Source organism: Neophocaena asiaeorientalis, unplaced genomic scaffold (assembly GCF_003031525.2).
Source record: "Neophocaena asiaeorientalis asiaeorientalis breed wild unplaced genomic scaffold, Neophocaena_asiaeorientalis_V1.1 scaffold255, whole genome shotgun sequence".
Classification (NCBI taxonomy): Eukaryota; Metazoa; Chordata; class Mammalia; order Artiodactyla; family Phocoenidae; genus Neophocaena; species Neophocaena asiaeorientalis.
The window spans coordinates 1,335,880-1,352,906 of record NW_020175398.1 but is presented as its reverse complement, the minus strand read 5'-3'; the positions used below and the strand labels follow the sequence as shown (position 1 = coordinate 1,352,906).

Genomic DNA, 17,027 nt, shown 5'->3' with positions numbered 1-17,027 from the left:
GCATTTCACTTTTCCTCCCAGGGATTTGCTAATTCTTAGTATGGAAAGAGAAACTGAGATGCCAGGTAGAAGGTAGTTGCTGAGAGGAAGATAATGCTTTAGAGTTTTCAGCAATCTCATAGGGCCAAGGAGGCAAAAACTGGAGTCCAGGACAGCCAAGGGAGCAAAGGCTAGGAGCTAAAGTCCCATAGAGAAGGGAGACTCAAGGACTGGCCCTTTACTGCAAGTTTTCTTCCACAGTTTTTGCCTATTGTTACAATAGCAACAGTCAAGAAGCACACTGAAGGCATACTAAAAGCAAATCATGACGATGGGAAAACAAAAATTGGAGTAAATGCTTCACAGATGAGGCAGGATACTAAATAATACATCTGATTCTCTGTTGGCATCTGGGAAGACAATTCCATAAGACTAGGGTAAATGAAAGGTAGACTAGACCTCAGAAAGAGTATAGACTATCTTCAATTCACTTCACTTGACTGAATTGAGATGGTTTGCCTCTCTGCTGCTCTTCAGATGACAGGATGAATTCCCTCTGGATAGAGAAAACATTATCTGGACTGCTATGGTCTGAATGTTTGTGTCCCCCCAGTATTCATACATTGAAATCCTAATGCCCGGTGTGATGGTATTAGGAGGTGAGGTCTTGGGAGCTTTGTAGGTCATGAAAGTGGAATCTTTATGAATGAGATTACTGTTCTTAATTTTTAACTTTTTATTTTATATTGGAGTATAGCCGATTAACAACGTTGTGACAGTTTCAAGTGCACAGCAAAGCAACCCTGACATACATATGTACGTATCCACTCTCCCCCAAACTCCCCTCCCACCCAGGCTGCTACATAACATTGAGCAGAGGTCCCTGTGTTATACAGTAGGTCCTTGTTGGTTATCCATTTTAAATACAGCAGTGTGTATATGTCAATCCCAAACTCTCTAACTATCCCTTCCCCCTACCCTTCCCCACTGGTAATCATAAGTTCGTTCTCTAAGTCTGTGAGTCTGTTTCTGTTTTGTAATTACCACATCTTCTTTATCTATTCATCTGTTGATGGACATTTAGGTTGCTTCCATGTCTTGGCTACTGTAAACAGTGTTGCAATGAACATTGGGGTACATGTATCCTTTCAGACCATGTTTTTCTCCAGATAGTGTATAAAAGGGACCCCACAGAGATCCCTCTCCCCTTCCACCATGTGAGAACACAGTGAGAAGTTGCCAGCTATGAACCAGGAAGAGGGCCTTCACCAAAACACATCTATTCTAGGGGCTTGATCTTGGACTTCCCAGCCTCCAGAACTGTGAGAAATATATTTCTGGTTTTACAGGCCATCGAGTTTGTGGTACTCTATTACAGCAGCCTGAATAGATGAAGACACAGACCCTCTATATTTTTTCATAAGCATGTTTGCCATTCAATCAAAAATTACCCAGTGTACTAAAAATAAATAATAATAATAATCAAGATAAAATCAAATAATAAAAACAGTCACCATAATAAAGTCTCCATTTTGAAAGCCTTATAAGGCTCCATAATCACTTATTTAAACAAGTACAAATTCAATTAAATGAAACATGGCACATTCCAGTCACCAGGCAAACATCAGAGGTGAATTATAAAGAGTCTTAACTCCATTTTGAATATTTGACTGCTGACAGTGTTTAAGTCTCACTCTTCTCCCTTTTCCTCTTGCTCCACAACTGGGCAAACTGATAGGAAAACCCACCTTTTTTGGATGCAGGTAGGGAAATTTGAAGAAACATTCAAGATCCAGCCCCTCCGTGGAAATCTTGACTCCAGCCCCACAGCTTGATAAAGACCAAAAGCACCTGTTCATCTCTTTGCTGAAGCCACTGTGGACTGGCTTGGGCACCTGCTCTGCTCTCTCTAGAAAGTCCCACTATGTGAGTAAAAGAGCTGTTCATACCCTCTTGGTGGCTGCTGTTGCATCATCAGTCTTGAAATCCAAGCTGATTTCAGGGGGCAGGGAAAGTTGCCCTCTGTGGGGCAACCACAAAACGGAAACAAAATTGATCCAAATATTGGAGTTCTTTGACTTGGATTTTTAAAATAACTCTGATTAATGTTTTTTTTTTGTTTGTTTGTTTGCTTGTTTGTTTTTGTGGTACACAGGCCTCTCACTGTTGTGGCCTCTCCCGTTGCGGAGCACAGGTTCCGGACGCACAGGCTCAGCGGCCATGGCTCATGGGCCTAGCTGCTCTGTGGCATGTGGGATCTTCCCCGACCGGAGCACGAACCCGTGTCCCTGCATCAGCAGGCGGACTCTCAACAACTGTGCCACCAGGGAAACCCTTGATTAATGTATTTTTTAAAGGAGACAACCTGATAATGAATTATACCAGAGAACTGGAATCATTTAAAAAAAAATGAATCAACTAGAAATTCTTAAATAAAAATTGAACTCAGTAGATCAGTTTTAAGCATATTGAACACAGATGAGTGAGCTTAAAATTAGGTCAGTAGAAAATAACCAGACGTAAGTATAGCTTAGGAAGAAACTTATAGCCTTAAATTCACATATTTTTAAAATAAGAAGGGCTAAAAATCAATGATATAATTATCCATCTCAAAAAGTTAGAAAAAGAACAGTAAGTTATACCAGAAGAAAGCAGAAAAAAGAAATACAAAGATTGGAGCATAAGTAAAATTTAAAAAAAAACAAAATCTATGAAGCTGAAAGCTGTGTTTTAGAAAAGATTATTAAATTGATCAAACTCTTACAAAACTAATCAATTAAAAAAAAAAGAAGACACCAATTAGCCATATGAGGAAAGAAAGAAAGAAAGAAAGAAAGAGTAGTACAAATTCTCACACATTAAAAAAATTAGAAGAAATGGGCAATTTTATGCTGAAAACTTACAAAATTAAATTTAAATAAATTCCTAGAATACAACTTACCAAAGCTGACCCAAAAGGAAATAGAAAATTTAAATAGTCTTAGGTTTAAAAAAAAAGAATCTGTACTTTAAAAAATCTCCCTCGAATAAATACCCAGGCTCAGATTGCTATATCAGTGAATTCCTCCAAATATTTAAAAAATATATAATGCCAGTCTTACACATTCATTCACTCCCAGAAAACAGAAAGATGGAATAATTTCTTACTCATTTTTTGAGGGAAAGCATAATTTTGATACCTCTGAAGGAGAATAAATGAAACAAAAATCATACAACTGTCTCAAAATGTGCAGAAATTTTGTTTTATATAATTTTGTGCGTATTCATGATTTTTTAAAATTTTAGTGAAGGAATAACAGAAGACAGCTAAATTAATCTACTAAAAGTATCTGCAAGAAATCTAGAACTATCAATATAATTAGTGGTAAAATATTTAAATTTTATCACTGTGATCTAAAAGTAACAGAAATATCTATTACCACAATATTGATCTGAACATCTGGCTATTGCAATAATGCAAGGAATAAACAAGATACAAGGACTGGAAAAAAAGAAATACAACTGTCATAATTTTCAGACAACATGATTGTGTATACAGAAAATCCTAAAGGCTACAGTCAAAATTTGGCATTAGTAAGTGAATTTATCAAGTTAATGGATATGAAAATCAATATATCAACCAAATTTTTCATATTATAGACACAGAAACTAAGGCCCAGAAAAGTGCCCAAGTCCATACAGACACTTTCAAAATGGAAAAATGGTGACTCTCAGCCCAGCACTCAAGTTTTCTTACATGTATGCATCAGCAGTGAAGCACTTGTTTGAAGTACATAAGCTACAGAAATGTTTTCAATTCCTGTTCACCTCTAATCAAACACAGGCTAGTGCATACCTTAGCCATGGCACCTCCTGGGTATCAAGAAATTCTAAAATGCTGCTGCAGTGACCACACAGGGGGAAGGAAAGGAACAACTAAGGGAAGCAAATCAGCAACGGTCTGAAATGTGGAGTCTGAATGAGATGAAGCTACTGCTTCTGGCACAAGTTGTGGATCAAGGATCACCCAGAGTGGCTGGATTCCCCTTCAGTGAAACCTACAGATGGGATGAAGGGAAATGGTGGGTGTGTCCAGGGTCTATCACAGGAGAAGGGAGAAAGAATAGACGAGTGGGCTACTTGGTCCTGGCCTCACATTTACACAGGGCATCAAGTTTGAACTTCAAACATCATCTACAAATGAGGTTACACAGAGAATTACAGAAAGACACTGACAGGACTGAAAGTAGGAGATGTTTATCATATAACTTTGAAGTCATGTCCTTTGCTTCGTCCTTAATGCCTACGACACTATGAATTAACATTCTCTATAAATTCTGCAGTTATCATGTAAATACTGTGATTATATGTATGGGATGATGTATCTGTAGGTTAATATTATTATTTATTGCATACAAATATTTAAAAGATTTTTGTAGCACTCATTCAGCATTCTTTCTTTCCTCTTCTTCCTCTCTGTGTCCTTCTACCCCTTTTCCTCCTTCTTTACCTGCTCTTTCTCAAAATAACAGAAAGGGCCAGAACTTCCAAGGCAACCTTGGAAAGACTCTGGATTCTTCAATGGCCAATTTGGAGCTTGGAATTTCTGTGTGGAATGTGAAGACTAATAGGGTGCTTGCCCCATCCGTGGGGACAGAGCCAGAAAGACTGTTGATATTATAAGTATGACCCTATCTTTAGCTCTAGTCTGGTGTCACCTCAAGACACTGGAGCTATGGTAGGAAGTTCAAGGGTTTTATTTTAGTAGTTTCAGCTTTTGCATGTTCAGCTTGCCAACTGCTGTCATGGGTGATATCTCAGCCTGTGTCCTAGAGGACCAGGGGCCTCCTCGAGGCTTGATGTAGGACTTCCTGCAGGCTGAGTGTTCAGCCCCAGAAGCGACAGCAGTGCTGGATTAACCAAAGAGTGAACCAAGCACATGCTTAGGGCACAATTAAATTGGAGCACAACCCCATCACTCACTGCAAGAAAAATGGAGAGCATTTCATATCTGATGAACTTATTCAGAATTTAATTTTGCCATCCAAAGAAAATAAAAAAGTAATTTATTTAATTTATAGCTTGCATTTAAGTTGTCTGCAGTTTTGAGTAATTTTATTTTATTTTTGAGTTACAGTGGGGCTATACCAGAGTTTTTGTTGCTGTTTTTGCTGTTGTTTCTAAGTACTCAGACCCTGAAAAAGTTTTAACCTGGCTCTGATAACCATTCCCTTAATTTGCCAGGACCCTTGCCCTCCTTGACTCTTTTTCTCTATCACACACATTTCCTGTTCAGCATCTCTCTTTTCTATGTGGCCCCACATCATTCAATCCAACTTTTGCCAAGCTGTTGGTTTTCAACTCTTAGATTTAGGCAGTCTGGTTAACATTTCACTTTTATTTTGTTTCCCCTGAACAATATTTTTCTCAAAATCACACAGCACAATTTTGCGTTTATAAAGCAACTCCCACAGATGTCTCTAACACAGAGAATATACTTAGGACCTGAACTTACACTCCTACTACTGCCCCAAGATCCTTCACCAGGAGTTCAGACATCTCTTATAGGGAGGGGGGATTGATTTTTACATGTTCATAATGTGGCCAGCTAATCCAGGCTTAGGTGAGTGGAGTGGAGATGGGGATGAAAAGGGAACAGTGTTTAAATCTCCTTTTGGCAATTTTAATTCTATCCCCTTTAATCAAACATGGTCTTCAGAACTTTGGAGGGTCCTTTCTATTGCTCCTGTTTCAGCCTCTGCTTATTGTTCAGGAAAATTAGTAGACATGTTTCAGAACACGTTTAGAATTGTCTAATACAGAGAGGAGAGATTACTGAAAACCTGTTTCCTTTGCAAGGGATGGAGTCAACAGAAAATAAAAGAAAGATCCAGGAAAACCATAGAAGGATGGCCTGTTGAAATTCCAAGAGACATGTAGAGATTAAACCCACTGATAAATTCTAGTCTTGGGCCTCTCTTGACTTACCTCCACCAGCTTGTTGGCATGCTCGCGGAAAACCTGGGCGTATTCCTTCACTTCCTTCTCGTTCCCACTTTTTGCAGCCTCAATGAGAACTAGCAAAGGGACGTTGGTTTCCAAGAAAGAATCAGATATGTGATCCATCACTGCTTTCCGAAGCTACAGTGAAAACAAAAACAGAAACACACACAATTAAGGAACAGAGGTCTATTTGAGCGTATTACTCATTTAGCCATATGAATTATTTATTTTTTTTTTTTTTTTTTTTTTTTTTGCGGAATGCGGGCCTCTCACTGTTGTGGCCTCTCCCGTTGCGGAGCACAGGCTCCGGACGCGCAGGCCCAGCGGCCATGGCTCACGGGCCCAGCCGCTCCGCGGCACGCGGGATCCTCCCGGACCGGGGCACGAACCCGTGTCCCCTGCATCGGCAGGCGGACTCCCAACCACTGCGCCACCAGGGAAGCCCCCAGCCATATGAATTATATCACTGCCTGGAAATAGTTTTTCTAAAGTCCCAGTTCTCATTGCCCACAGGCATAATGTTCCAACTCTCTTTTTAATCTTGCTGGTGCTTATCACATCAAAGGAAGGCAAAGAGATATGACTGACGAATGATTCTGAATTAACTGTATTGTAGGTCAACTTGAAAGTTGACCTACGCATGGCCTGTTGCTCATTACATTATAGGCTCTCCTTATCAAAGTTCTGCTCTCATCCTTCATTGGCCAAATGTCTCCCTTCAGGTTTTGAATCTCGATTCAGCTCAAAAACTTGGGCTCTTTAGAAAAAGGAGAAATCTAGGCATCATTCAACAGGTGGGGAGAACTTTAGGTGAACTGGGTCTTGAAGCCACCCTAAAACCTTACCGCTCTGCAGTCTCCTACCCTTTATAGATCCACTGTTTGTATTTAATGGAGGTGGAAACATGAAATATCTAACGATATCAAAAATGTGTCTGCCCAGGTGCTATGATGATATAGTTGCTGTGCTCCAGAAAGAAGTACTGACAATTATTCTTCAGGGTAAGTTAGAATAAACATACCCAAATTTCTAACAGTGCATAATTACACATCATTCCCACATTGTTAAAATGGGAAGCAGGGCAGCAGCATGAAAATGAAATGAAAGTGTACTGAACAATTATCTTAGTGCTGCTTTGTTCATAACTGTCAGAATGTATACAGGGAAAAAACACCCCAAATACAAGTAAATACGAGAGAAGATGATAAACAATGTGTATATTTTCCAAACAAATATTCCTATTCAGGAGTATTCAGGCAAATCTTTTGATAAGGTGATACACATACATATTTATCATTGGTCAGAGGAGAATTTTGCACAAATCATTACCATAAAGTATGCATGTGTGTATGTATAGCTTAGTTTTGGTTCAACTCTGGATTGAGTTGGACATTTCACCATATAAAATATAACAAAGCCTATGGAAAATTAACATTAATTAGTTACTCATTTAGCAAGGTGTGTTCAATTTCTGCTTGGGAATAATGTTTTTATTGGTGAGCTCATATATTCTGGGTATATATGATGTGTCAGACAACTAAGGTTAACCAAGATCTTTACATATTACATTACTTAATCCTCACAACAATACTATGAGATAGGGACTAGTCTTACGCCAGTTTTTCAAATGAAGAAAGTGGGACTTGGAAAAGTTAAATAACTTGCCTGCCATCATAAGGTGGCAAGTAGCAGAAGCCACTATGAAAAACCCTGAAGGGGACAGTGCAGTGGACACTTGAAACTGACCTGGCTTGGCTCTCTTCCAGGACAGAGACCCTCATGAAGGAGAAACTACTGGGAGTGAAATCAAAATTGAACTGGATGGGGACAACAGAGATAAAAGAAAGGGAAAGTCCAGGTAAAGTGGGGACAATTGTCAGAGCCAGGCTATCTCACCAGTCAAGCCACTGTGTTGGGTTTTTTTAATCTTAAAATTTTTACTTTGGTAAAATATATATAGCATAAAGTTTTCCATTTTAACCATTTTTAAGTGTACAATTCAGTGTCATTAATTAGGTTCACAATGTTGTACAACCAACACCATCATATAGTTCCAAAATATTTCCATCACCCCAAATAGAATTGTATAAACATTAAGCAAAAATTCCCCATGCTTCCCTCCTCCCAGCCCCTGATAAATCTACTCTCTGTCTCTATGAATTTGCCTATTCTAGAACATTCATATAAGTGAAATCATACAGTATTTGTCATTTTGTGTCTAAGCCACTGTACTTTTAAATGTTACACAAAAGTAACAGGAGTGAGAGCTCTGTGAAGCTAGAAGACCCATCTGCTCTTCTAGCTTCTGTCTAAACCTTCAGGAAGATTGAGTTCACATAAAAATGAGGAACTTGAAATCATCAAGGTCAAAACTCACATAAAATTATTATAAGAAAAATATATCATCTCTACACAAACTAAAAGCATGCCAGAAAAATATGCCTGTAAAACAAATTAAAACTGTAATCTACTATTTCAAACATATTAAAATACACTAAAAATTGATGCAAGATATGAAATAACATAAATTAGACAAAGAAATTATAGGATGAGGTCATGAAACTCAGAAAAGAATTATAAATAAAAGAAAAATCATTTGAAGACTAAACAAGAATGAATAAACACAATTGCAAATGCCTAAAGAGAAATATAAAGAGAAAACAAGGAAAAATTATTACCCAAAATAAATTTTTGAAAAAGAGATTTTAAAAATTTGAGTAAAGTTGACAAATATTGGAGATAGGCAAAGAAAATTCAATTTATGGCTACTAGAGGTCCCTAAAGAAGAAAATCAAAGCAAGAAAACAGAAAGAATACTAAGAACTTTAATTCATGAAAGTTTTCCTCAATATATATATACAAAATTTTCAATTAAAGTGTTATTATATAAATATAATCACTTACATATTTATTTTATATAATTATTTTTAAATATATAAATTATATTCTTTATACATTCAATGTAGAAATATATATTCTATATAGAAATATACATTATATATATATAAACTATTTTCTGAAAAAGCGTATCATGTACTTGAGAAGAGTGACCTATACTATCAACCAAGAAAACTGGATTCTAAAGAAAAAAGGGGCAAATCCTTATGTACTTAGGCAAATAGAGCATGTGACTTATAAAGGAAAGAAAATCAGATGATGACCAGACTTTTCAACAGCAAAGCTTTTGCCAGAAGAAAATTAAATACCATATTTAAGATACTCAAGGGAAGAAAATATGAGCTAAGAATTTTATAACCAGCAAAACTGACTTTCAAAGATATAAGCCACAGACCAAATTTGATCAACATGCAAGAACTCAGAAAATATTGTTGCTATGAGACATAGGGAATCTGTTAGAGAACAAACTTTACCTGGCAAAATAACTAGAAAAACATCAACATAATATCTAGAAAAACATAAGTACTGGCAGTGAGCATTCAATATATACATGTTTATAGAACTAAGAATATAGGATAGTCAAATGGGAGAGAGTATAATATAAAATGGATGTATGCTCTGGCAATGAAGAGGTAAAAATGAAAAGAGAAAGGGAATCTTTTTTGTGAAAAGATTTTAACTATCTTATGTAATTTTAATTATAATGGTAGTATGAAGATTGCTATTCTAACACTATTGTGTTTCAAGATAAAATAAAGCAAACAGTTATGAAAGTTTATTTCTCATCTCCTGTGTTCTTGCTAACCAGAAGTGTTGGTGTGGAAGAAAGATGATGTAATATAGAAGAGGTTAAGGAAAAACCCTATAATCCTAGATCTGAAGTAGAAATATCAGTATGAACACATGAGATTTTAAAGTGAAAACACATACACACACACACACACACACACACACAAACACACACACACATACAATTTCCAAGTTCTGTCCAATGAAAAGGTCTAAGAACAATGGCCAGCCCAGTAGCAATGAACATCTTGAAATACAATTTTCCCCTAAACCAAACTAGGACTTCTTAGAGAAATGGTTGATTCCAATTTCTTTGGGGCTAGAAATATACAAATAGCCTGAAATATCTTATTATACCAGACAGCAAAAAGAGATCAAAGACTACTAGGGTCATGTAAAAATAACTCAGGAGGCTCCCATTTGGCCAAAGACTAGACAATTTAAACGTCACAAAGAATAAAAATTCCAGTGTCTTGAAACCCATCAAATATGTTTAAATGAGTTTATAATGACTAAAAAATAATAATAATTAATTGGTCACCTTCAGAGGATGACAAAGAACCAATTCATTTATCTTGGAAGAATCAAGAATACATCTTGCCTTTCCTACATGAACTGAAATTCTTTGTAACGAGGAAAATGTCTGTCTATAAATTTAGTCCACTTAATAAATGAAGACAAAATGATAGAATATCACCATTTTGCAACCTTTAATGAATTAAGACATCAGACAATGAACAATAGTGGTTGAAAACATCACAAAAAAGGTACAACAATTTAAGAATTGTGAATCACTATATTGTACACCCATAACTTATATAATATTGTATATCAACTATACTTCAATTTAAAGAAAGAGAGAGAGAACCAGACATTATGTGCCTTCTGATGAAACAGCACAATCCCAAGTATGGTGATGCCAAAGGGATCAAACTTGAACATGGTAGAAGCTCTGGATCCCCTTGGTGGTTTACACAAAATATAGAAGACAGAATAACATATGGGACTGCATCACACATATCTATTCAGCTAAATGCAAACTCCAGAAACCTTACAGTACAAACCATCCGGGTTCCTCAACAGATAGATTATAAGCAAAAGAAAGGGATGGAAGGGGTTGCAACAGATTAGGAGACTAAAAAATAAATCCCAAAACGTGGGCAAACCTAAACTATATCATCTGAAGATGAATATCAGAGTGATAAAACCACAAAGGAATACAAGGAAGTGAGCATTCTCAAAGTCAGGATAATGTTGCTTTTTGAGGGAGGCAGGAAATATAAAAAGCGTTTCTACGGAGGCCGGCAAAGTCTATTTCTTGACCTGGGTAGTGGTTACAAGAGTGTTTGCATAATGATAATGCTTATTGTGTGTGGATTTCTATATCTATGCTTTATTTTATAATTAAAAATTTAAAAAAAGAAAGAAACATTTCTCATGCACACTTTTCCAATTTTATCTAGATGGAATACAGACATGACCCCAAGGTAACCTGGGAAGCCATGAATTGAAGATGCTGTACAACCCCTGTTCCCCCCAATCAACCTACACCTGAATACATGGAGGAGAGCTTCCCAGTGTTCTGTCACTGGCCCAGTATTGTTACATGATTAAGAATGCAATTCTATTTTGTTGGAGCTGTTGCACATTTTGAAGTTTATTAGTTGTAGTAGTTGGTCTGTTCTAACTTAACTAGAACACGTTGAAACAGATCTCTTTTTTTTCCTGCCAATTCTGTCTTCTTTTAGGCTACCTTTCCTTCCCTTGATTCTTCCTACTTAAAAGGTGGGCCCCAGGCCAGTATCATTGCCTTTTCCTGGGAGTTTGTTACAAAAGCAAGCCTCAGGCCCACCCCAGACCTCCATTTCAATCAGAATCTGCATTTTAATAAAAAGCCTAGGTGATTCCTATGCACAGTAAAGTTTGAAGAGCACCGCCCTAGAAGACCTATTGTATCAGTTAAGTTCTTAGTTGCCAGCATTAGAAACTGATTTTGGAAGGTTTAAGCAGAAAAGCTCTCCTGTTAGTTGAAAGAAAGAACAGAATACAAAAATGTTAGGACAGGGTTTCCCTGGTGGCGCAGTGGTTAAGAATCCACCTGCCAGTGCAGGGGACAAGGGTTCGAGCCCTGGTCTGGGAAGATCCCACATGTCACGGAGCAACTAAATCCATGCGCCACAACTATTGAGCCTGCGCTCTAGAGCCTGCGAGCCACAACTACTGAGCTCACGCGCCACAACTACTGAATTCCACGTGCCTAGAGCCCGTGCACCACAACAAGAGAAGCCACCACAATGAGAAGTCCGCACACCACAACGAAGAGTAGCCCCCGCTCGCCGCAACTAGAGAAAGCCCGCACGCAGCAACAAAGACCCAACACAGCCAAAAATAAAATTAAAAAATAAATAAATTTATTTAAAAAAACTGTTAGGACACTGTGTCTTTCTGTCATTAGCTTCTGATGCAAAGTCTTAGGCAAATGAACCTGATTTTTATCTGAGTGAAATACAGACCCAAACTCTGGGTCATGTGTAAACATCTAGTTGCAAGGGTGAAGGAGGAAGGTGTTGGGAGGAAAGCACTTTGTAAAAACAAGTTTTCTGGCCATTTTAGCTTCTTATATACCAAAATTTATATAATGAGGAATTCCCCAAACATAGGAAAGGAATTCAGATGCTGGATCAAAACCAAAAAATGGCCAATAAAGAATAGATCTGGTAGAATAATAATTCAGGTACTCAAGCATGGGTGGAAGGTGGAAAAAATAAATATATTTATAGGAAAAAATTAAAGGTGAAGGGTTGTCTGTAAGGAACAATATCAGAAGCTATGGTCTGGGACAGGCATGGCAAGTATACTGCCACATTTCCTTGCTATGCCTACACCAGACATGACTAATCAATCACAGTGTTCTTTTATTCTGAGCTCAAATACCATTTCATAATCCTTCTTAGGACAGTGTTCCAGATACCTAATGCCAATAAATCCTATTTCTTCTGCAGAAGGAAAGCTTTCTTTCTTTGCTGAATCTTACCTGCAATTTAAGTGTTTTTGCATGCAAACCTTTAGGTGGATTGTATCCAAGCATCTGACAATCCAGTGCCATCTTGATTTTCAGAAATAAGAGTTAACACCCAAATCTAGGCTGGGCTCATGATATTTAAGAAATGGCTGATTGTTTTAACATGTCTTGTCATTTAGAAAGATGTTTAGAAAAATCTTGTTAAGAATAATAGTATTCACTTCACTGCAATGATGTAAGATACACCAATCAAGGTCAAATTCAGGGTAGATCATGATTTTAAATGGGCTCAAAACTTTGAACCTTAAATCTTTCCATGAATACAGCTGCTCTGGGCTCTTCACAATCACTGACACATTTTACCATATTTCCTTAAGCTTTGGGGTGTAATTGTTATTAAAAACGAAATATCAAAACAACAAAGTGTCTGGGCCAGGAGCCATCTAGCCTAGGAGCTTGACAAGAATTAAGCCTCATTAAGTCAGGCAAATTTTAGCCAGACTGAAGGTCAATTAAGGTAATCAGTCAGTGCAGTAATCCACCCAAAACCACTTTAGTAAGCTAAGGTGCTGCCAATGCACACAGTGCACTGGTAATGACAGCACTGCTCACAGTTTGGGATGGGGGTGGGGGCAGCTGTGGGGGAAGCAGAGGCGTATCTATGAAGCTTGTGCAAGAGCACTTAGAGAATAATCAGTTTTTTTCCCTTTATTTTGTTTTCTTTATGAGAAACACATAAAATCCTTTGGTCATTCTATTCATTATCCTGATGGCACTACCTTCTGTGAAGCAAAATCATTTTAATTGGGATACCAGCTTCTTTCCTTAATGAAACCAATGACTTCTTTAAAAAAAAGAAGAAGAACAGTTCATTAGGCTTCATGCTTTTCTCCATATACCCCTCTCCCCAGTTCAGGCCCTACTGAATCAATTCAAAGCACAACTGTCATCATTAGAAACACCAATATGCATGGCCCTAAATAACAAACACAGGATGGTTTAGTTTAGTCAGATAAACAGTCCATGCCCTCTAGATTTCTCCTCTAGGAGTGCTGATGCAGTCAAGATAACAGTTGATACATATCTTGCTGATGGATTAAAAAGCACTGAGTAGATAACTGTAGTAGATTTGTTATATGAATGGCCCCATTCTTCACCCTCCTCTACCCAAGCCCATTGCCATGTAACTCTGTATTGTCTGCCTTCTCTGGCTCTGAGCTGGGCCATGTGGCATGCTTAGGGTCAATGGATGTTGACCATTATGATGCATGCAGGGGTGACTTTGCTTGGTCTAGTGGACTTGCTTGGTTTAGTTAGTCTGCCATTCTCATGAGTAGGACATGCCTAGGCTAGACGGCTTCTCCCAGGAGGAGGGAGACAAACATGTGGAATAGAACTAAGTCACCTCAGTCATTCCCATCAAGACCATCTTAGGTCAGTGAAGAGCAACTGAACCCATACATGTGAGAAGGCTTGACTAAGGTGACCATCTTAGACTACTGAGCAACAAATGCTATTTTGGCATGCCATTGAGATATTATACTGTGCTACTGTGACAAGAGATGACTGATAATATACATATTAAACTAGAATAAGTTTTTGTGGTCACTGAACCATTTTTGGGGGGGAGACACCATCAAAATAAATTTCTGATCAATCAGTTGACTGGTTGGTGTCATTCTAACTCAGTTCTTTGGCCAAAAGCGCTGGATTAACAGTAGTCTGCTCTACATGTACAATTATAAGCTCTGGGCTGTGCTTAACAACATCACAGCTGCAATTTCTTATTTTTATAGATTTAACAAATTATTTAGTTTGAAATTGTACTGAAAAGACAAGTCTTGGGGACTAGGACAGGTCAGGGATCATCCTGAAGAATAGCAGCAGGTGCTTGGCTCCTGCTGGCTCCATTTTCTGTCCTAGTATGCTCAGCACCGTACCAAAGTCCCCTTCTTACTCCACAGTAGGCAAGGGCAATTCCTTTCATGGGAAGAGAGAATGAAATATTTCCTTAGGATCCCAGGCAGTGCTGGGTCATCATGGATCTCCAGATGGCCTCAATCCAGCATGTACAAGCAGCTTTCCTTAGTGCTGGTAAAAATGTTAGCCGAACATGGAGCCCATAATCGCTTGAGGCAATACAAGGAAGCAAAAGAAAGATTGGTGGAATGGAGGGTGAACGCGGAAGGCAGAAGTGGATTGCAGCAGTGGGCCATGGAGAAGAGGGGGCAAAAGGGGAGCAGGAAAGGATCGGGGAAAATTAGTATGTCATACTAGCAGACTTTAACGCTTATTTTGTGTCAGACACTGTTCTAAATGCTTGGAATAACTCAGTTATTTCTCTGACAAGACCTGGGTACTATTTTCTCCATTTTATAGGTGAGGAAACTGAGGCAATTGAATGTTACTTGTCCACATTCACATGGCTGATAAGTGGCAGTGGCAGGATTTGAACTCAGGCTGGCCCCAGAGTTCATGCTCTGAACTAGTAGTATATGCAACCTCTCCTTTGTCTAAATTTTTCCAGCTTTGCATACATTACTGACTGAAAGCAAAGGTATATAGATACTGATGGTGCATCAAATTCCAGGAACATACGTGATCCAGCTTTCTGGATGATGAGTGAAGTGCATGAAGAATTCTAGAAGACTCCCCCAGGATAATAAAAGAAAAAATAAAAAAGAAAACCCCAGTAGAGAGGATGGGAAACAGACCCAGGGGCAGATGGATACCCCAAGAGGGAGTAAGTTGTCCCTCCAGAGGAAGAAGTGATGCTGAGTCCTAATGAATCCCCATTCCAGGAGCTGAAAGGGACCTCCTGTATACTCACTATGAGACTCTGTGACTTCCTGGGGCTTTATGAGTCTGTAAAGAAAAAAAAAAAATGGAGGACTCATGGGTCAAGATATGTCTACTGCAAAAACATGTCCATGGGTCATGCTTGCTTTTATGTAACTATCTTATTAAAACTTTTTGGTCAAAGTGTTTTTTCTTTTTTTTTTTTTTGCAGTATGCTGGCCTCTCACTGCTGTGGCCTCTCCCGTTGCAGAGCACAGGCTCCGGACGCGCAGGCTCAGCGACCATGGCTCACGGGCCCAGCCGCTCCGCGGCATGAGGGATCTTCCCAGACCGGGGCACAAACCCGTGTCCCCTGCATCAGCAGGCAGACTCTCAACCACTATGCCACCAGGGAAGCCCTGTCAAAGTGTTTTAAAACAGTAAATTGTCAGATTCTCAACAAAGGCTTAAGTCAACAGAAGTGAGAGTCCTCCCAGAAATGATTGGGATCCACTTCCCCTGCTTTCAGATGATAATTATGGTATGTATGAAAATCTATAAACCAGGTGGTGACTGAGGCTAGAAGGGATTTGCATTATTATAGAGATATCTTTGAAAGGTGCAGATGAAGGTTAGTACTGTGACAATCTAGCATTCTAGTTTTTTTTCTCATTCTTAAGAGTTTTAGGATCAAATCATATTCATCCTAAATATATCTATCTATTACATAGTCCATGAGCAAAGGCACATCCAAAATTGAGAGCCAGAGTCCTAAGCAGCCAGGACCAGGGACACCTTGAACTTGGTATCATCCAGCAAGTGCAGGGACTCATAAATACTGCCTTCATTAGCTCATGAGCCCTGTGATTTGTGTCTCTGATGAATAGGGGCACAATTTTTTGACCCCTCCAGTAAACAGGCAATGTAATTCCTCTGTAAATTGACTATTAGAATGGTTTAAATGCCCTTGCCTACAAGTTGAAAGGCATAGTTAACACTTTTTACATAAGCTAGAAGACCAAAATTTAGCTATCAATCAACCAGGGCAGAAAGGAATGACTTGACAAAATCACTCGTTAAGTCTGACAGGAGTCAAGAACAGAAGGCTTTCTTCCAACTATTTAAATGTATGTGTGACAAGGGAATATTAATTGCCTAAGACAAGACATTTAAAGGTATTAGCTCAGCACTACCAGTCTATTTTACCCAATTAGTGCTATTCATCAATGTAAACAACTACATTTTCTTCAGCAAACCAAAAGAAATACAGTTGATGGATCACAACTATTCTAACAATTCACCTTCTTATTTCATAAGAGGGCAGAGTGATTAAAGGATAGAGTTTAACTCACAAACTCAAGAAGAAGAATAAACTGTCTTAAAAATGACCAAAATGGTCTGCCAATGGGGTGGGACATGAGGAAGGTATGATGTGTATTGAGCCACTTTCAAATAGATACTGCAAAAGTGTTTTGCACAAAGTTTAAAAATCTGCAACCATTTGATGAATATGAAACAGTTCTCTGAAAAAGACAGTTCAAGAAAAAAATGGCTCTCCCCAGCCAACAAGAATCAGAGA

General features: G+C 38.4%; 1 protein-coding gene across 2 annotated transcripts in view; it reads right to left on the bottom strand.

Moving 5' to 3' along the window:
• The window catches only part of CTNNA2 (catenin alpha 2), a 1,017,322-nt gene that overhangs the window by 223,415 nt on the left and 776,880 nt on the right, over window positions 1-17,027 (bottom strand). For both annotated transcript variants that reach the window (XM_024766408.1, XM_024766409.1), the window contains exon 8: window positions 5,947-6,099. In XM_024766408.1, coding sequence (XP_024622176.1) covers window positions 5,947-6,099 — 153 coding nt within the window. The remainder of the gene's footprint in view (window positions 1-5,946; window positions 6,100-17,027) is intronic.